The sequence below is a fragment of the Podarcis tiliguerta genome, assembly GCF_965153285.1.
Source record: "Podarcis tiliguerta genome assembly, chromosome: 14".
In the NCBI taxonomy this organism is placed as follows: domain Eukaryota; kingdom Metazoa; phylum Chordata; class Lepidosauria; order Squamata; family Lacertidae; genus Podarcis; species Podarcis tiliguerta.
The window spans coordinates 41,034,717-41,056,482 of NC_139547.1; the positions used below are offsets into that span (position 1 = coordinate 41,034,717).

At 44.6% G+C, this 21,766-nt stretch overlaps 1 protein-coding gene across 3 annotated transcripts in view; it reads left to right on the top strand.

The window, feature by feature from the left end:
• Positions 1 to 21,464, top strand: part of VWA3A (von Willebrand factor A domain containing 3A) — a 52,347-nt gene extending 30,883 nt beyond the window's left edge. For 2 of the 3 annotated variants that reach the window (XM_083413340.1, XM_083413341.1), the window contains 14 exons: positions 291 to 361; positions 2,583 to 2,741; positions 3,456 to 3,546; positions 7,410 to 7,523; positions 9,604 to 9,701; positions 10,422 to 10,574; positions 12,784 to 12,892; positions 14,351 to 14,495; positions 16,291 to 16,435; positions 16,816 to 16,967; positions 17,627 to 17,753; positions 19,417 to 19,514; positions 19,950 to 20,013; positions 21,353 to 21,464. In XM_083413340.1, the coding sequence (XP_083269466.1) occupies positions 291 to 361; positions 2,583 to 2,741; positions 3,456 to 3,546; positions 7,410 to 7,523; positions 9,604 to 9,701; positions 10,422 to 10,574; positions 12,784 to 12,892; positions 14,351 to 14,495; positions 16,291 to 16,435; positions 16,816 to 16,967; positions 17,627 to 17,753; positions 19,417 to 19,514; positions 19,950 to 19,998 (1,511 nt within the window). In that variant the 3' untranslated portion in view covers positions 19,999 to 20,013; positions 21,353 to 21,464. The remainder of the gene's footprint in view (positions 1 to 290; positions 362 to 2,582; positions 2,742 to 3,455; positions 3,547 to 7,409; positions 7,524 to 9,603; positions 9,702 to 10,421; positions 10,575 to 12,783; positions 12,893 to 14,350; positions 14,496 to 16,290; positions 16,436 to 16,815; positions 16,968 to 17,626; positions 17,754 to 19,416; positions 19,515 to 19,949; positions 20,014 to 21,352) is intronic. The other variant, XM_083413342.1, reaches the window with a different exon arrangement.
• Positions 21,465 to 21,766: the final 302 nt, after the last annotated feature.

Here is a 21,766-nt window from a genome sequence, read left to right on the forward strand (position 1 = left end):
TTCAGTAAAGTTTTATTTTGGGTTGTTTTATTTGACGTTTTAATGTAGGTTGTAAGCCGCTTCAAGGTTATTTTTTCTTAAAAATATAAAGTGGTATAGAAATGAAACGGACAACAACAACTCAACCCTACAATGTTTCAACAGAAACGGTTCTGGGACAATCAGTGATCAATATGCTTCTCCATGTTGCAGTTGCTTACTGATCAATTAAAAAAAAATTAAGTGCTAAGGAGTTTAAGGACATGTCCTTCTGCTGGCCTTTTCCCTCTACTTTTCTCTCTTCTTGTTAGGCATCTATGAAAGTGATGATATCAGCGTTATCCTATCTGAAATGGAAAAAGCTGTCAACTATTCTCACAAGGTATACGTTCAGATATTCTTCTTCTTAAATGGGTGCTGTGTTTGTTAGGTTGAATGGGATGCATCTGTTCAGTCATGTACAGGATCTGCTTCACATTTAAGAACTTAAGAAGACCTATTCTGGACCACATCAGACCCTAGTTGGTCCAGCATCCTGTTATCCACATTGACCAACCAGATGACTATGGGAAGCACAACATGAATGCAATAGACCTCTCCCACTTGGGTTCCCTCAACTGGGACTGGGGGGCATACTGCCTCCTATATTGAAGGTACTACATACTTGTCATGATGAGTAGCCATTAATATCTTCCATTTATTTGGCCATATCCTCACCAGATGCTTATACCACTTTAATAGTCATGGTTCCCCCCTCCCAGAGAACCCTGGGAATTGTGGTTTCTTAAAGATACTGTGGGCCCAGTGGCCACTGGGCCCATGATCTCCTGGTAAATAGAAGGGGAAGAAATGGAGGCAGTGAGAGATTTTACTTTCTTGGGCTCCATGATCACTGCAGATGGTGACAGCAGTCATGAAATTAAAAGACACCTTCTTCTTGGGAGAAAAGCAATGACAAACCTAGTCAGCATCTTAAAAAGCAGAGACATCACCTTGCCAACAAAGGTCCGTAAAGTTAAAGCTATGGTTTTCCCAGTAGTTATGTATGGAAGTGAGAGCTGGACCATAAAGAAAGCTGATCTCCAAAGAATTGATGTTTTTGAATTATGGTGCTGAAGGAGACTCTTGAGAGTCCCATGAACTGCAAGAAGATCAAACCTATCCATTCTGAAGGAAATCAGCCCTGAGCGCTCACTGGAAGGACAGATCCTGAAGCTGAGGCTCCAATACTTTGGCCACCACATGAGAAGAGAAGACTCCCTGGAAAAGACCCTGATGTTGGGAAAGATGGAGGGCACAAGGAGAAGGGGACAACAGAGGATGAGATGGTTGGACAGTGTTCTCGAAGCTATCAGCATGAGTTTGACCAAGCTGCGGGATGCAGTGGAAGACAGGAGTGCCTGGCGTGCTCTGGTTCATGGGGTCACGAAGAGTCGGACACGACTAAACGACTAAACAACAACAACAACAAAAGATACTGTGAGTTGTTAGAGGACCTCTATTCCCCTCACAGAGCTACAATTCCCAGAGTGGTTTAGCAGTCTTCCCAGGGAACTGTAACATTTGGGTGGTGGGTGGTAATGGGGGGTCTTCTAACAATGCTCATAACCCTTAGCAAACTACACTTCCCAAGATCCTTTTGGGGGAAGGCATGACTATTAAATTGTGATAAGAGTGCTTTAAATGTATGGTGTGGATGTGGCCTATGTTTCATCCCCTTGTAAATCTATCCACATTGGTGGCCATCGGTTTGGTGACAGCCTGAGTAGGCTGGTGTTCCATTGTTAAACCCATAAAACGTGAAATGGAAAGGTGAATTTCCAAATTTGCAATGACATAGGAACTGCATCCTCTTAGGTTCATGGGCAATGATGATGGATGACTTGGGAACAACAACATCATACTGTGTTGATGATACAGTGGTACCTCAGGTTACATACGCTTCAGGTTACAGACTCCGCTAACCCAGAAATAGTGCTACTGGTTAAGAAATTTGCTTCAGGATGAGAACAGAAATTGGGCTCCGGCAGCACAGCAGCAGCAGGAGGCCCCATTAGCTAAAGTGGTGCTTCAGGTTAAGAACAGTTTCAGGTTAAGTACGGACCTCCGGAACGAATTAAGTACTTAACCTGAGGTACCACTGTAATTGATGGCTTGGGAACAGCATCTAATGTTGATGATGACAATGATGATGATTTTTCAAATTCCTGTCTTACATTCCATTGTCAGGTTTGGCCCCACAAGGCAGCTAACAACCAGATTGGAACAAGAACAAATTATGTTCAGTATTCCAATACAAATACAAAGAGACTGTGATCAAAATAATAATAATACATAGACCATATCAGAAGAGAGAACAAGAAATATATTTTTTTAATTGATGCATAAGGCACATCAGAAGAGGATGTGTATGTGAAATTGTATTTCTCCAATTATTATGGAATGGGAACACACAAACACCCCATTTTGCCCATCTGAAGGCCATACATTAGCCATTTCCTTTTGAGTTCAGTCCTGATAGAAACTGATAAGGCTTCCCTCCCCCACATTGCATTTGCTTTCCAGGGAAAGTCCAAACCTTTCCTATCCCTTCTGTTTTTCAGTGTGCCTTACTAGTGGGATCCTTAAGGCAACGTTCAGGAAGTCATTTGGCTAATCAGCTGATGCCTGAAGGAGCCCTAACAATGCTAGAAACACAGAAGAAGAGTAGACCACAGAGGTTGCCATTTCCAAAGCCAACTGCCCTCACTCTTGCCAGAATGGTATGACACTGTTTGGTATTTTAAGATGAAAACTGCCTTCATCGGTGCCACTAACCATGTCCCTAGGAGTTGGCTTCTATGATTCAGTGAGCCAGTGTGGTGTAGTGGTTAAGAGCGGTGGACTCGTAATCTGGTGAACCGGGTTCGATTCCCCGCTCCTCCACCTGCAGCTGCTGGGTGACCTTGGGCCAGTCACACTTCTCTGAAGTCTCTCAGCCCCACTTACCTCACAGAGTGTTTGTCGTGGGGGAGGAAGGGGAAGGAGATTGTTAGCCGCTTTGAGACTCCTTCGGGTAGTGATAAAGCGGGATATCAAATCCAAACAGTAGATAGATTCTACAATACAGGGGCGAAAGCTGAAAATGCCTGTGTGTGTGGGGGGGGGGGGTTGCTGCTCTGTGATATGATTGAGTGCAGATCATACAGGTCTATACAGGGCCAGGCAGTCTTTCAGGTAGCCTGGTCCCAAGATGCTCAGGGCCAAGTAAACAACAAGACCTTGAACATGACCTGGTAGCTGGCTGGCTGGCAACCAGAGCAGTTCTCTCACCACAGGTGTGACCTGCCTGGGCGCTCCACTCAGCAATCTGGTTGCATAATTGTTGCCATTGTGGTATTCCAAAAGCGGTTTTGAAAATAAGAACCACGTAGCATGCTGGTAGGCAGGGGCAAAGTGTCAGAAGGTTTTCTCAGATGTTAACTGTACCTTTTTAGAACTTCAGAGACCAGCCCGATGGGGCCAGAAATGGCACGATGAAAGCTCTCCTATGGCGTCCACCAAGTGCCAAAGCAGAAATTCCTCCAGGTGTGTGTGAATTAAGCTCATGGATTTGAATTGCTATTGCTTGCAAGATTACAAATAGATATATTTGTTGTTTCAAGCTTTGTTTACTACCAGCTTGATGAAATAGCAAAGCCTGCTGAGTAAGGCTGGATGAAGTGGGTGAAGCGTCTGGAGAAGAATTGGCTCTTGATAATGTATGGCTTGCATCTAGTGCTAGTCCAACTCAAGAGTGGTACCATTCAGGTTAATGGGCATGGCTAACTTAGGTTCATTAATTTCAATGGATCTACTCTGAGTAGGACTGAGTTGGGTAAACCCAAGATGTAGGCATGCCCAGACTTCTTCTGTCACAAGGAACTGCAGCTGCAGACTCTACAGGTTGCTAGATCCGTACCTGCAGTCTTGAATGATGTCTCATTTTTTTAAAATAAGAGACTTCTTCCTTTCTGGGCGGCTAATGCTTCTGATGGATGGCTCAGCTTGCTAATGATACCCATTTCTGTTTCTCCATGACATTTGATTCAAGATAAGCTTTGAAAGACCAGGACAAGTGCCTATGCAGTGGTGGACTGGATGAGGGACAATACACTGCAAAGACAGAGGCCTTGTGGGCGGGGGCTCTTGGATCCAGGGAATAAGCCAATTGTCAGCCTTGGGTGGGGTTTCACTCGTTCTGAAGGAGCAGGTATGCACTTTGGGGATACTCCTTGAACCTTCACTGTTGCTTGACCTCTTGTGCCTGGGAATGCCTTTAATCAGTTTTGGCTGATACATCAGCTATGGCCATTCCTGGATACGGATAATCTGACTGCTGTCATTGATGCGCTGGGAACCTCAAGACTGCATTACTTCAATAGGCTGTACGTGGGGTTATCCTTTTTTAAAAAAAATAATTAACCGACCAATCAAATCACATCACATAAATTCCAAATTACAAAGCCGAATTTTAAATTTTTGTTGGCGGTACCCATATTTCAAGTTCCGAAGGGGATCCAATCGTCTTCTTACTGCTGCTTTAATGTCCACAAATCTGTCCAAATAATGTTCATAATTCTATTCAGTCCTTTCTTGCTGTTTTCCACATCTCATCTTGTTATTTTCATATATTTTCCCTTTCTCTTTGTGACCTCTTCTGACAGTCTCCATAAGCGGGTGAAAACAAATTGTAATCCTGTGTGGATTTTTCCGTTCGTCCAAGAGCCATATCCAGATGGATTCTGTATATCATCACTTCCATAGATAAAAGCACTCTTACCATCATTAATCTTCACAAATCTGTCGCCTTTCTTAGTCCTCTGAGGAGGTTCGTCAGCAGTATGAAAACAAATCCATTCCTTCTCCCGGTCGTAAATCTTTCGACAGAACTTGCCAACATGGCGACTCTATTTTTTGCTGCGTCGTCCCAAAAGCTCTTGTTCTTTTCTCGATCTCCATAAAACATGCTTTTGGTTAGAATTCATTTCCACACAGTTTTAAATCATCCAGCTTGGGTCGTTTAAGCGACGGTTCTGACTTGTGAAGGGGGATTATTGGTTAATCACATAGAAGAAAGAAAAAAAAGTCCCCCCCCATCCAGTCCCACTGCCGACATACTGAGCCTTTGAAGCCTTTGAAGTATCTTCTCATGATATATTCCTGTTGATCCGACCCGTTGCTCTTCTTTCACAGAGATCCCTTCAATTAGCAGTCTTTACTCCCCATTCTTCACTTGAAATATGTGCATTTGCTTCTTTCTAATTGTTTATTTCCAATTTGCTGCGGCTAGTGCGCGATCAGAGACAGCGTCCAGGAGAGCCGGGATCCACACAAGGGCATTCTGCCTAGTGCCCTCACCCCCTTCTTTTGAGTCCGGGGGTGATTTATGGGCACAGCAGGCAAGGGCAGTGTTCCCCATTTCCTTGGGGCAACAAGGGAGGCTGCATACTCCCATAACAGCCTCTTAATTACCTCATGTGGGCCGGAGAGATGTTATTGTCAGCCATCTTCCAATGCGCCCCTAGTGGCCCCCCATATGTGGGGTTATCCTTGGGTCTGGTCCAGAAGCTTCAGGCAGTGCAGAATGCTGCAGCTAGACTGGGAACACAAGCCACCAGTGTCAAAAGACTTGCACTGGCTTCCCATCTGCAACTGGGCCATTCTTAGAATCATAGGATTGGAGAGTTGGAAGGGACCCCGGGGTCATCTAGTCCAACCCTCTGCAATGCAGGAATCTCAGCTGGATCATCCATAGATGGCCATCCAAGCTCTGCTTAAAAACCTCCCAAGGAAGGAGAGTCCATCACCTCTCATAGGCCTCTATCCCACTGTACCATTCCCTGAATAACTTAGGCCCAGGATGCTTTAAGGACCATGTCACTCTGTGGCCCAACAGAGCCTGTGATGATCTGGGGCTGATTGCACTCAACTCAACTGAAGCCAGGATCCCCTCCCCACTGGATCCAGTGCGTAAGCCTTACTAACAAGCTCAAGTAGGGGAAGAAGGCAGGTGGAAGCCAGTGTCATGGGCCCTGCTGCCCCAGATGGAATGAAAGCTAAAAAATTGTTTCAAGGATTGCTGCGTTTAGGAAAACTCTTACATAATTACTGGGGGTCCTACTGTCGTTAACAGTTAAAGAAAACATTTGACTGCATATTTCTTTGACTGATGTTTGTGAGTCAAAGGTCTCACAAAGGGCTGAAAAGGCAGGTTATAACTGTGGCTAAGGGAAGAGTTCAGGGCAACAGTGTTCCTCATATTAATAACATACAGTCATACCTCTTGTTATGTTCGCTTCAGGTTATGTCTTTTAAGGTTGCGTCCCGTGGCGACCCGGAAGTACCGGAAAGGGTTACTTCCGGGTTTCACCGCTCGCGCATGCACAGATGTGCAAAATGACGTCACACGCATGCGCAGAAGCGGCGAATCGCAACCCACGCATGCGCAGATGCGGGTTGCGTTCCTTTCAGGTTGCGAACAGAGCTCCGGAACGGATCCTGTTCGCAACCAGAGGTACCACTGTATTTATCTCACACTGTCCACAAGTTCCGCAGTGCAAGTTTTCTGCAGTATTCCTTTGTGGATCCATCTGAGCCTTGTCTATTTCCCCTTTTCATCTTTGTTTCCTAAAAGGGAATCTTGATATTTAAAGTCAGTGCTTTTTTTCTTTTAAAAAAATGTTTAGGGATACTCTCATTTTCCTACTCATATTGAAATACTGCCCCTCAGTGAGGCCAAACTTAGATTCACAAAATGTTTAGAGGTATGCGTACTCCTGCTTCCCCCCAGGAAAAAAGCACTGCTTAAAGCAGCCAAACGGGACGTGGGTGGCGCTGTGGGTAAAAGCCTCAGCGCCTAGGGCTTGCCGATCGAAAGGTCGGCGGTTCGAATCCCCGCGGCGGGGTGAGCTCCCGTCGTTCGGTCCCAGCGCCTGCCAACCTAGCAGTTCAAAAGCACCCCCGGGGGCAAGTAGATAAATAGGGACCACTTACTAGCGGGAAGGTAAACGGCGTTCCGTGTGCGGCTCTGGCTCGCCAGAGCAGCGATGTCACACTGGCCACATGACCCGGAAGTGTCTGCGGACAGCACTGGCCCCCGGCCTCTTTGAGTGAGATGGGCGCCCAACCCTAGAGTCTGTCAAGACTAGCCCGTACGGGCAGGGGTACCTTTACCTTTAAAGCAGCCAAATCAGGGCAGTGTCTGAACTTTGGGAGCTGGGCTTCAGTGCCAAATCATGACCTTCTCCATAGTTTGCTAACACTGTTGCTTGGCGGACCCCCTCTCCATAGCCCCATGATTTAAACCCTACCAGAGATGATGATGATGATGATAAATAAATATTCTGATAAGCACTGCATTCTTAGGTTCAATAGAATAATAATAATTAATTTTTGCCCTTGTGTTGCAGTACCTTCAAAGGAAATTTATCTGACAAGAGGAAAAAAGAAACACAGCTTAAAGTCAAAGAAGCGTCCAGAGGTTTCTCTCTTGTTATTTTATGCTGACAAAGGAAAAAAAGTAGGTGGGTGTCCCCAGGGTGTGCGGTCCTTTTCTTACTAAACCAGCAGAGTTTTAAAACTTTGATAATGAGGAGTTTCACTGCAGATTTTCTCCTTTTCTCTGACTTGTTCCAATAGTGATTGAGTGTGTTAGAGGGGAGGCATTTCAGGGGTCGGAGGAGTGAGAAGAGGGGTTAGTGCAGTGGTTCTCAACCTGTGGGTCCCCAGATGTTGTTAGACTACAACTCCCATCATCCTGGAGCTCTGGCCTTGCTAGCTTGGGATGATGGGAGTTGTAGTCCAACAACATCTGAGGACTCACAGGTAGAGAACCGCTGGGTTAGTGTTTTAGAAGCATTTGTTGGCTTATGTCTTCAGCACCACACTAGGTCCTGTTTACAGTCTACACGTAGGTTGCTTTTTGATGCCACTTAAAGTGCTATGACTTTAATTCAAATGAGATTTATCACTGGAAATTCTTTGCTGAGCCCTATTTGCAAGTGGTGGAATGGCAGCAGAGGGGAGAATTTTAGCTATTATTCGGGGTGGGAGGTGGACAAAACTGGGGGAGGGGGGAGAGGTGGCAAATAGCTCCTCCTGGTGACTGTTGTCTCCCCTAAAAGTAATATGAAATAATGTTAAAGGTAAAGGTAAAGGGACCCCTGACCATTAGGTCCAGTCGTGACCGACTCTGGGGTTGCGCGCTCATCTCGCTCTATAGGCCGAGGGAGCCGGCGTTTGTCAGCTTCCGGGTCATGTGGCCAGCATGACTAACCTGCTTCTGGCGAACCAGAGCAGCACACAGAAATGCCATTTACCTTCCCGCCGGAGCGGTACCTATTTATCTACTTGCACTTTGACGTGCTTTCGAATTGCTAGGTTGGCAGGAGCAGGGACCGAGCAACAGGAGCTCACCCCATTGCGGGGATTTGAACCGCCAACCTTCTGATCGGCAAGTCCCAGGCTCTGTAGTTTAACCCACAGTGCAACCTGCGTCCCATATTTAATTTAATATGAAATATTAAATTATTTAATTTAATTTTTATATATCATATTTAATTTAATATAATATGAAATAATGTTACAAGACGACTAAAAGGGAATTTTGGTGGTGGTGGTGATTGTCAGATGACTTGAAGGAGAGGCAGTTGTCAGTCCCATCGAGATGGCCTCTCCTTGTTCTACCCCGTGAAAGTAGGGGTGGAGCCTATCAGTGATTTCAACATCCAGTTTTGAGTCTGCAGCTTTTCACCTAAGAATGCTTGACTTACCTCTAGTAAAGCCAAACTGGAATGATGGAAGGCATCATCTTCCATTCTATCATGTATTTGTCACATGCAGCACTGTTTCCATTCCCCTACAGTTTGTCTTCCGCCAAAACCTAGATTATTTCTCTTGCTGTCTGATTAAGCCATTTATGCAATTAATTTTGTAAATTACACAAGTCATTATGTTATTCCACCCCATTCATTTCAGTGCAGAGGATGCAGTCAATGTCATATTGTTTGCGGACTGAAAGCAGCAGCAAACACCAATTGTGATTTCTGTTCCAGACATGGGACATGGGGAAAGGTTGTTGCCTTCATGCTTAAGCTCTTTCAAGAAGCATCCAGCTGGCCATTTGGGGAAGTGGGACCCTGGATGGATCCTTGGTGTGATATGGTAGAGCTCTTACATTAGGTAGGAAGTAGGTAATGCAAGTTATATATGCCTCCACCATAGGGCATGCCATATTTTTTAGGCATGAAGCATATTTTTGCCCAGAAGGGGAATGGAAACATTGCAGCTTTGAGAGCCAGTGTGGTGTAGTGGTTAAGAGCGGTAGACTCGTAATCTGGGGAACCGGGTTCGCGTCTCCGCTCCTCCACATGCAGCTGCTGGGTGACCTTGGGCCAGTCACACTTCTCTGAAGTCTCTTAGCCCCACTCACCTCACAGAGTGTTTGTTGTGGGGGAGGAAGGGAAAGGAGAATGTTAGCCGCTTTGAGACTCCTTAAAGGGAGTGAAAGGTGGGATATCAAATCCAAACTCCTCTTCTTCTTCTTCTTCTTCTTCTTCTTCTTCTTCTTCTTCTTCTTCTTCTTCTCCTCCTCCTCCTCCCTAGGTGCAGTTTATAAAAAATATTCAAACACGAAAAATGTGAAGAAGCAGATTCCTGTTCCTGTTTTGCCATTTGAAGAAGAGATATGCTCCAGTAAAGCGGTATGATTCATAATTTCCATTCTTTATTGATTTTACCGCTTTGATATAAATTGCTGTGGAAGCATTGAGTGTTCTTCATTTTATTCATTCACTCGTTTTATATCCTGGCCTTCTCCCCAAAGAAGCCTAGGGTGGCAGTATGTCTTTGACTGATATACATCCTAAAAAGGTAAAGGTACCCCTGCCCGTACGGGCCAGTCTTGACAGACTCTAGGGTTGTGCGCCCATCTCACTCAAAGAGGCCGGGGGCCAGCGCTGTCCGAAGACACTTCCGGGTCACGTGGCCAGCGTGACATCGCTGCTCTGGCGAGCCAGAGCCGCACACGGAAACGCCGTTTACCTTCCCGCTAGTAAGCGGTCCCTATTTATCTACTTGCACCCAGGGGTGCTTTCGAACTGCTAGGTTGGCAGGCGCTGGGACCGAACAGCGGGAGCACACCCCGCCGCGGGGATTCGAACCACCGACCTTTCGATTGGCAAGCCCTAGGCACTGAGGCTTTAACCCACAGCGCCACCCGCGTCCCTGATATACATCCTAAACATATCATTTTTAGTTTGATACATTTGTGTTTTATTGGTTGGCATTATGGTTGTTTGTATGTTTCAGTTTATATCTGTAAGCTGCATCTGCCTTGTGGAGGAGGGGAGGGGGTAATAACTTTCTGAATAAATAAGATGGTTGAGCATAGTTATTATTTTGTCCTCCTTTCTCTCAAAAAGTGGCTGAGCAGATTCAGTATAAAGAAATTGAAGTTAGACTTGCCCAGCCTTGTTTTTGGACCTGAGTGTGTGCATCAGAAGGAAATGGTGGCATCTTTGCACAAGCAAGTCTCAGCAAAATACTGTGACATCTTCCCGAGCGTAGAGATTCACGTAAGTCCTTCTTATGGCTTTTCCTCCTATTGTGGTACAAAAAATGTCTTATTTCTGCCAGTTACCTAGACTTCTGCTTTGACGCCAACATCTTTCTGTTTTGGGGGGACAGGGGGCAGGCGGGTGTGGGGGATTCCCTGGTCCTGAATGGGGTAACTGTGCCCCTGAAGGACCAGGTGCGCAGCCTGGGAGTCATTTTGGACTCACAGCTGTCCATGGAGGCACAGGTTAATTCTGTGTCCAGGGCAGCTGTCTACCAGCTCCACCTGGTACGCAGGCTAAGACCCTACCTGCCCGCAGACTGTCTTGCCAGAGTGGTGCATGCTCTAGTTATCTCCCACTTGGACTACTGCAACGCGCTCTACGTGGGGCTACCTTTGAAGGTGACCCAGAAACTGCAATTAATCCAGAATGCGGCAGCTAGACTGGTGACTGGGAGTGGCTGCCGGGACCACATAACACCGGTTCTGAGAGATCTGCATTGGCTCCCAGTACGTTTCCGAGTACAGTTCAAAGTGTTGGTGCTGACCTTTAAAGTCCTAAACGGCCTCGGTCCTGTATACCTGAAGGAGCGTCTCCACCCCCATTGTTCAGCCCGGACACTGAGATCCAGCGCCGAGGGCCTTCTGGCGGTTCCCTCATTGCGAGAAGTAAGGTTACAGGGAACCAGACAGAGGGTCTTCTCGGTAGTGGCGCCTGCCCTGTGGTACGCCCTCCCAGCAGATGTCAAGGCAATAAGCAACTAGTTTACTTTCAAAAGACAACTGAAGGCAGCCCTCTTTAGGGAAGTTTTTAATGTCTGATGCTGTATTGTTTTTAATATTTAGTTGGAAGCCGCCCAGAGTGGCTGGGGAAACCCAGCCAGATGGGCGGGGTATAAATAAATAATAATAATAATAATAATAATAATAATAATAATCTTTCAATGTGGTTTCCCGTGTTCCAGTCAAATTTACACTGGCCTTTTTGAAATCATAGAATAAGCTGCTGTTGTATATAAAAACAAAATGTTCATGAAATACTTGAGCCCTCTTCTTCCTGGCTCCAAAGATGTGGCTGAATTTTTTAAGAAACAGGAGACCCCATTGTGACCCTGGCAAAGCTACTGAAAGGAAATGGGAGTAAGAACTTGGATGTCAGACCCTGCAAAATGTCCCTATTTTCCAGGGACGTCCGTGATTTAGAGAAGCTGTCCCGGTTTCTGATTTGATCCCATAATGTCCCCCTTTTCCTTAAGACGTCCCTATTTTCATCGGTGAAATGTTGGAGGGTATGGGATGTAGAAGGAGCCAGTACGCAAGATTTGGGTCCTATTTCTCTTGGCCATGGGACCAAACAAAGATGTTCTTTATCCCTATGCATTTAAAAGAAGAGTTATTAATTAATATTCCTGTGTATAGCTTGGCTCTCAAATGAATTATTTTCAAGATGGCCCAGTGAACAATTGAAAATAGATTTTTCACCCAATCTGTTAATTAAGAACATGGTCAGGCCTATGACTCTCAACTCCCACCACCAGCCAACCTCCCTCAAGTTTGCCCGCACCCTTTCCCCAAATGCACCCAGGTAATTATTTAACGTGATCACCAAAGTCTAGGAACTTCTACCCTGTCTAAAATATAGATATCTGACATGGCCTTAATTTAACATTACAGTGGAACCTTAGGTTACGTACTGTCCTCCTTACGAACTCTTCGGGTAATGAGCTCCGCTAACCTGGAAGTAGGTGTTCTGGGTAGCAAACCTTGCCCCGGGATGCGAGTGGAAGTCACGCACTGGCGGCGTGGCAGCAGTGGGAGGCCCCATTAGCAAAAGCGTGCCACAGGAGAAGAAGAAGAAGAAGAAGAAGAAGAGGAAGAAGAGGAGGAGTTTGGATTTGATATCCCACCTTTCACTCCTTTAAGGAGTCTCAAAGCGGCTAACATTCTCCTTTCCCTTCCTCCCCCACAACAAACACTCTGTGAGGTGAGTGGGGCTGAGAGACTTCAGAGAAGTGTGACTGGCCCAAGGTCACCCAGCAGCTGCATGTGGAGGAGCGGAGACACGAACCCGGTTCCTCAAATTACGAGACTACCGCTCTTAACCACTACACCACACCGGCTCAGTTTCAGGTTAAGAACGGATCTCCAGAATGAATTAAGTTCGTAAACGGAGGTACCACTGTACATCTGCACATCTGTAGTGACAAAAATGCAAACTGTGTTTTTAGGGTATTGTCAAACATCTGCAGATTCAGCCCAAGGACCTGGAAGTGTACATTGAGCAGATGGAGAGAGTGTTGCGGTGCTATGCTCGGAGAGTCCAGTGGCTTCTGTCAGGTGTGTACTACCTCTAAGAATGAGAAGTCGCTGCAGTGTTGATAATATCTGTTTATTGCCCTAGGATACAAAGCTAATTCACGCAGCCTTGGGAGGGAAGTTTCCTTTCACTAGATGATGGATTGAGGCTGAGAGAAAATTAAGTTGTCTAACATAATCCAAGGTGTTTGTGATTAAGCAAGATTTTGAACTCAGTGTTGTGCTTCTCAAAGCCAGAGCTCTACTCAGTGTACTAAACTTTATCTCCGTCTCACCCACAAATTGCCTTCTACAGTTCCCCCAGTAATTCTTCATGGATAAAGGAGATAATAGATATTTTGACAAAATTGGATGGGTATATATTTCCTCCCCAGCCAACCTTGATTCACTCCCGGAGGCAGCACCTCTTCAAAACATTATAAAATATAATGCTTAATGGTAGTTTCCCTTTGCCGGGGGCTCGCTGCTCTGCAGCGCCCTCTGGTGTCACATTTTAATAATACATTTTTAATGTAATAAACGATGAGTGTAGATCCACCCTCCGTTTTCTTTTCTGTAATCTCAAGGTTGTCTGTTGTAGAATTCAGCAGGGAGGAGGATGGGAACAAAACTAGAATTAGTTGCCTCTACCTGTCATTGACTGTGGCTCCTCCAGCTGTTGATCTCCTTGACCCAATAGCCCTAAAGGACACATCTCTGCTCTAAACCTAACGGAGAGAAGGCTTTGTTTTGTGTGTGGTGGCAGCAGCAGCAGCTGCTCTTACAGCCAGACCTCTAGAGCTGACTCTTCCAGTATGGAGTGGCCAGCCAAAGGATTCATGGAGAAAGCACACTTAACATTCCAGGGGTGTTCATAGGAAGCAGAGTTTGACCAAAAGACAAGACCAACATTGCCCCTTTCTTAAGACATTGCATGAGAACAGCTCACATTCTGCCATTGCAATAGTTTTGAGACAGAAATTACAAAGGAGAGGTGATAACTATTTGTAAGACGGCTTCCAACATTTGAATAGCCCATAGCTCACATGAAGTTTATTATTAATTAATATTATCGCTGTCATTTTTAAAAAAAACTATAGTGAGAAATGAAGACCTAAAGATGGTAACCAGTGCAAGGCCACTTGAGTTTAATTACTGAGCTGAGAGACAAGCTAGATGTGGTGGTGACTAGGGATGGGATTCACTGTCCTGCGGCCGTTCAGTTCCACCCAGCCCCACATCATCTGTGCGCAAACACACTTAGTTGAGTTTTGTGTTTTGTAAAATGCAGGTCAGCTCAACTCAGCCCATAATGGCCTTCAGTTCCCCTGTCTGTGTTACAAAAAGTATGGGTGTTGCGGACTGAAAGGAACCTTACAAATTGGGAGAGAAGCAGTGGCATTATAACCACAAAAACAAATGCAATAACACCCCCCCCTTCTGAATGTGCAGCCTACCTGCTCATTTTATTTCTTTCCCCCCCTTTTTGTTAAAAAATAGGTAGTCGTCGATTGTTTGGTGTCATTTTGGAAGCGAACGTTTGCATCCTGATTGATACGTCTGGTTCCATGGACCGTTCTTTGCAGGAGGTCACAAAAGAGCTCACCTCCCTTATCTGGGAACAGCTGAGGAAGAATAATGTGAAGTAAGGAAGGTGCAGAGGTGACCTTATGATGAGGGAGAAACTCAAGTCAGTTCAGATTTAATGGCGGACTTATCGAATTTGCACTTTCCGAAACAATTTGAAAACCGAAACACATGCTTATAAATTCACACGTCTCCAAATTTTGCAATGCACTTCTCCACCCATTGTTTACCAAAATACATATATTAGGGGGAAACGTGCACAAAAATGAATATATTTGTGAAAATAGCATGCATTATAGTAGGAGAAATTGCTTCCAAAAATATGTGCATTAATCAAGACTATATACAAAAAATGTGTTTATAAGGTGAAATTTGCACTAAAATGCTGAAGAATTTTCATGAGGATTTTTTTAAAAAAAATTTAAGAATCCGCAAATTGCTGCGGAAATGTGGAGAACTGAATTTAGAAAAAAGGAGTCATTGAGAGGACCCTGCTTTGGGGTATCAACTTGCTTTCCCACCAAAGTAGCCCCCTTATGAATATTCAAATACTCTCATATGGCTTTCCTCAAGTGTTTCTTCTCAGAAAGGATAAAATGTTGATTTAATTACATGTAGTGACTGGCTTGTGTTTTGGTCCTTCTAAGATGTATCTGAAGAAAGCTCATACCAATAACAAACTTAGTTGGTCTCTAAGGTGCTACTGGAAGGATTTTTTAAATTTTGTTTCTGGCAGCCCAAATGATACAACCATGCCTGTTTCCACCAGCTACTGCACGGTGGCATGTTTCAATTTCAGTAACTCAGTTAGGAGGGATTGTTATCTCCAATTCTCCACCCAGAATGTGTGGGAGATTCCCATAGGAGATTATAATTTCACGGCATAAATAATCCTTTTTTTCTTTTTGGTTTTTAATCAGTGCAGGCATCTTGCGCAATATCCTTTTAACACTCTTGTGCAAGCCTGAGTGAGGTAAGCATCATTGTGTAAATCAGGCGCCCCCACCCCCCCAGGACCAACGCCAGTAATTACATGGGACATGTAGCTTAGGTTTGGTTTTTACGTTTGAGCACTAGGCAGCCTACTGAGGTTTATTGTTTGGGGTCAACCCAAGGCAAAGAGGACCTAATGGCACACATCAAATAGGTACCCCTTGCAGTGTTGCCATCTCGAGGAGTGCTATGGCCCTAGCCCCCACCTGGGCTTCTGGACAGAAGCAGTTTCTCCTGGATCCCTTTAATGAGATACACCTGCAGGCTACAACCTCCCCTCCACCAAAGACTTACCCAATGCCTTAACCACCAAAGTTGTAACAATTGCTATGAGGTAGGTGAAAGCAAAGGACAGAGCCAATATGTCCCTTGGGCAAATTCCTACCGGGCCCTGAATACAGCAACCAACAGTTAACCATAGCAAGGTCCAGCACCACAGAATAGCCACCACACAAAGGGCAGAGGAAGATCCTGCGACAAACTGGATGAAGAAGTGGACTAGGCCCCTGGTGCTTCTCCTGTGTTGGATGAAAAGGAGAGAGAGAGAGCTGGGCGTCATCAGCCACGTTTAATGGTAACCTCTGTCTTTATGTCCAGACCAAACCCAGTGGTTTTGTTCCTAACAGAAAATTAACTACAGCCTCAGGAACGCCTGCCTGGGCATTAGGCAACCAGCTTAGATAATACAAAGAGGCACATTTCACGGCAAAAAGCTTGTGGGTGGAGCTAAATGTCTTCTTTTGCCCCACAGATTTTGCATGCCAGTTGAATGTTGAAAGCTGGGCTTTTCTCAGCTCCGTAGTTGATATGGCAGGCTTAGCTGGCTTAATGTTTTGACAGACACACCTCTTTCTCATCAGGTTCAGTCTCATCAGCTTTGCCGAAGATGTTGACGTCTGGCAGGAGTGCCTTGTGGAGGCCACAAACGAAACATGCCATGACGCTGTGCAGTGGCTGTCAACATTTCACGCTCATGGGAATACATCCATTCTCAAGGCTTTACGGGTTTGTTAAGCAGGGCAGAGTGTTCTGTGTGCACCAGGGTCCCTGTGGCAGAGAGGGGGGGCCTCCCTACCGAAGACCTCTAGCTGCCATGCAGCTATTACTGTGGCTCCATCTCTGTTCTGCTCGAAGTTTCTGCCTCCTAGAAAATTCCAAATGAGGGTCCACCATTTTGTTTGTGACTTGTTGAGCTCAGAGGAAGGGCAGGGACTAAGCCATTTGAAGAGTTAGGTTTAGCATTGTGCAAACAAAGCTGCGAAACATAGACAGTTAGAAAGAGCCAATTATTCCCCCTGATTGCCTGTGGGGTGAACTATATTTCACCATAGTGTGCTTCTGCGTAGCCTGATTTTTATATAGATTATGCCATTCTGCTCTTTCAGAGAGCTTTCAGCCTTCCGGACGTTGAGGCTTTGTACGTTCTGACTGATGGAAAACCAGACACCAGCTGCAGTTTGGTCTTGAGAGAAATTGAAATGCTTTTGAAGAAGCGAGCAATTATAATCCACACTATTTCGTTTAATTGCTCAGACAGGTATGTTTTGCTTCCCTGGGGGGAAAGTTGGCTTTCTAATCTTTTTTTTTGGTTGACATGAGGGAAAACATGGATGAAACTGGCAACTGAACAGTGTTCTCCATTTCCACAAGGTCTTCCACTTAAAACTGCATGATCCGTAAGGTTAGGGCTGGAGCTGCACTGGTTCTGAGCGTTTCCTCAAATTGCATTGTCCATGCACAAGTGGGAAGGATCAGCAGGCTTTGAGACAATTCAAGGTTTACAGAACTAGCAAAAAGAGAGAGGCATACCTTTACAGGGTTGGGGAGAAACACAGGCTGTTTGAACAAGCTCAGAATGCTCGCTAACAGTGAGAGATGGGTGAATAGAAAACCAGAGGGGTCCAATATTATTTTAATAAAATGCATTCATTTAATGTTTAACAGCTTTTGTGCTTAATAAACAAAAACCAAGAATGAACCTCACTCTTAACAGTCCCAGGGACTTGGTTTGATCTGAAACCAGAAGTTGCAAGCAAATGTGAATTATTTCTCTGGGCAGGATTGATGCAACATAGCAGTGATGTCACCCACATTGAAATGACATTCTTAGAAGAGATGTGATGATAACACCCAAACCTATTTGAAAGATAGTACAAAGAACTCCTCCCCTCCCCCCGTCCCTCTTGTCTTCCACAGAGCAGCTAATGACTTTCTTAAGAAACTGGCCTTCCAGACAGGTGGGCGCTACCATCGGTGCCACGGGGATGTGGACGGACAGATGGCAGCACACCGGCTACTGTCAGAAGGCTTTAAGGACGAAGATGTATGTTGAGTTGATGTAGCACCTCCTGCTGTATTTTGCACTCTGGATCCCAGCACATGGGATCCCATGTAGTACCATGAAAGTCTGTCTGGTCCTTTGAGCTGCTAAGGCAAGCATGGGAATCTTGATATGTACCCCCATCCATCAACAAATAACAGGTTTTTCCCTCCCTGTTATTCCAAAAAGAAAATCTCTGGAGAGTGCCTTTTGGGTCATAGCCCATTCTGCTTTTTTGAGCAGTTTCACTTGGCGAGTCATTTGTGGAAGGAGAGGCTTCCCTTCTGGCTTTGCCAACCACAAACAAATTGACATGGGAATATGACTGGTTTCTTTGGGGCTTCCTCCGCCCTCACTGACATCCTCTTCAGGTTCCAGGGAGGGTCTCTTTGTGAGCGACAAGGACTCGCTAGCTTTCCCCCTCCATTTCTGTGTCTGAATGATTTATTTCCCGGCACCGCACATGTACACAGTCGTGTTCGATTCGCTCACACTTAAGTGGGGAGACTCTTGTATGTGTGGTTTGTCTCTGCCACAAGCAATCCATTCCAGTGGAGTCACTTAAAAAACCTAACCTTTATAGACTTCTGTAAATGACTCCAAGTCACTCCAAGTCATTTATAGGCAACTCCTTTTAAAAATATTTTTAATCACAGGTTCTCATCTCTCTAATGCCAATGCCTATTTTATTGATGTGTTCAAGTGCTGTAAGCTTAGCCATTTCAGATTGATCCCATATTTTGTTAATCAACTCTGTTTTACTAGTGGTTTTTTAAATACCCTTCCATAATATAGCAAATACGTTTCTTGCATTTGTAATTACATATAAAACTGCCTTGTGTTTATCCAGGCTAATAACTATTTTTACTGCATCCAGTAAATTTTGCAATGGTTTGGGTTTCAGGTTTAACTGGGAAAGTGTCCTTAATCAACTTTATCACCAGACTTCAAAAACATTTTGCTTTCTGATTTTTCCATCACCATACATGGGCAAAGTCTCCCCTTTCCTCCTGACAAATTCAGCATTACCTTCTCCTATATTATATATTTTATGAATTCTCTATGCTGCCATATGCCCCCTTAAAACAGTTTTCCCTGGTTGCAATAGAAAAACAAGATAAATAAATACCATAAACATTCCCATAGCTCTTCAGGAACAGTCATTTCTCAATCTCTATTCCACTTAACCTTTTTATTTATTCCGCCTATCAGGAACTGGATCCTAGCCTGAACCCTGCTTTGGCAAATGGGGATGCAGGCTGGGGACTTGGGCTGTGTCAGGGGGCGGAGCCAACAGGGTGGGATAGGCTTCCGTTGGATCCATCCCTTGCCCATTTAAGCAGCCTGCACCTGGGGCACTTCCTGTTTGTATGCTGCCTGTACACATAGATGAACCAATTTAAGAGGGCAAGGCAAGCACAGGGCATATCTGCAGATAGACAGACGTACCAGTTCTCTAATTTTCTGGTTCCTAGTTGTGCCTATGAAAAGTGAGATGAGATTAGAGCTAGTCAGATCTGTCCAATTTGGTCTCTCTCACTTCCTCATTTTTTCTGCTCTTCAGTTCTCTCTCTACATTTCTACAGCATTTTGTAAAAACGTTTTATTTTCTTTACCGATAAATTTCCATCCATCCAAAGACATGAATTCTTATTTCTTTCTTCAGGATCCAGCTTTCCCCTTGTTTGAAGGAGATGATTTAAAGAAACTTGTTGATGAAATCGCCAAAGCTAGGAGCTATTTAACACAGGCCAAGTTCTTTAAGTGAGTAGCTATCCGTCGGCTTTCGGTAATGGCGAATTTTCTGAAAACTTGACTTTGTTACAATGGCCACTAATTCCCTGCTGATGAAGGAATTCATGCATTGCATGGATAAAGTGGGTAGATAAAATATTTTCTCCCTTTCTCATAATGCTGGAACATGTGGGTATTCAATGTAGCTGAATATTGGGAGATCCAGGACAGACAAAAGAATATACTTCTTCATAGTTAATGTACTTCTTTCATAATTAAACTATGGAACCTGGGCTCCCTGTTTTTAGTTTACTTCTTTCTATTCTAATTTTGCAAAACGTATTCATCCTTAAGTGTGCTTTTTTATGTGCACCATACTTTTCAGCTTTTCATATTTTGATACTTATATCAAATATAAATCTACTTAGTTGAAATAAATAAATTGTCTCCTATTTCTTTTGTTAGATCGCTATTAGAAAAAAAGAACGTAAACCAGAAGGACCGCTGCCCATGAAACAGTTGCCTTCAGGTATAATACTTTTTTAAAAAATCCTCTGAAATCATAGAATTGGAGAGTTGGAAGGGACCACGAAGGTCATAGAATCATAGAATCATAGAGTTGGAAGAGACCACAAGGGCCATCGAGTCCAACCGCCTGCCAAGCAGGTCATGTAGTCCAACCCCTTGCTATGCAAGAATCTTTTGCCCACTGTGGGGCATGACCCTGAGATTAAAAGTCTCATGCTCTACCAACTGACAAAATGTCTACTGTATATGTGCTTTCCAAATGACATTGCTAAGTACACTCAGGCTTTGGATTAGCAACAATGGCGACCTTACTACAGGTGTGCTCAAGGGGTGTGCTGAGGGTGCTCTGGCACCCCCTAAAGTTTCAAGAAAGTGGATATCAAGGAATGCAGAGAGAAAGAGATGCAGGCAGAATAAAAAGGCCGGAATTGAGGTGCAGCTTCTGACTGGATCTGTCTCGGGGGGTGATTGGCTCCAGCAATTGCAGTAAGGGAGAAAGAAGGACTCCTTCTCCCTCCTCCTCCACAGATAGAAGCCTTTTTCTGCATCTATCTCTTGTCTCATTGCTCAGTCTCTGTCCAAGCTCCACTTTCCATCTTTTGTGGAAAGACATCTGTGAGAGTGAGGGTCTGCTTTTGCAGCTTGCAAGCAAGGAGGAAGAGGAGCCACCCTGCCCTCTGCCCTCCAAATCTGCCCTCCAAATCTGCTTGACATAATAATAATAATAATAATAATAATAATAATAATAATAATAATAATTTGTACCCCGCCCATCTGGCTGGGCTTCCCCAGCCACTCTGGGCAGCTTCCAACAAAGATTAAAAATACATTAAAATGTCACACATCCAAAACTTCGCAGGAAAAATCTTCTGTTTTGACTTCTTGACTACTCTTGTTAGCATTTTGCCTATTTACCTCTCCCCTGTCCTTATTTGTTTGTCTAGTCATTCGCGCTCCTTCTTTCACTGAAACAAATGTATCAAGGGGCTGTCCACACCAATGGGCCATACCATTAGACAGAGTAAGATGGCTGCCTGGTGTTTTTCTTAAAAAAGCAGGTTTTCTAACTGCACAAATTCCCTATCAAACACCCAACACTAAGAAAATCAAAGGCCGAATTAACTCAAAGGATGCTTTGCTCCTCACTTAGGTCCTGTATCAGGGGGCTATTTCCCCATAGGAGTAATTAGTTCTTCTGGGCTTAAGGAGCTGGGTGTGTAACCATGAATATAGGCAAAACCTCACTCAGATTTTAGTTGCTTTTTGCACCAGGGTCTTAGGCAGAAAGTTTGCTCCCATCACCTGACCAGTTTTTATTAAGGGATGCTGTTTTTTAACAGGACACAGAGACAGCCAAGGAGGACTTAATGGAACTTTATCAGCTCCATATCTGGGATGGCAAACGCGTCTTCATGAATCCACACATCCTTCAATGAAAACGAGTGCACCTTTCAGCTGGGTTTTCATTCTGATTTGTTTGCTTTTCCTCAAACATTTGTGCCATCCAAAACTGGGGGGGCAGTGCGCGTGGCTCCAAAATCCAGCAGACACGTGCCTGATTGATCCCCCCATTTGATCTAGGAAAATACAGTTAGACACTTGAGTATGATCAGACCGCATCTGAATGAGAGTTGCACCGTGTTCTTCAATTGCTTGTTTCAGCAGCAGCTTGCCCAGAGGTCTGTAAAGAATTGAGTGCATTGCAAAAGCTTGGGGCTGATCTCAGGAGCCTTTCAAGGAAATGCAATTCAAAC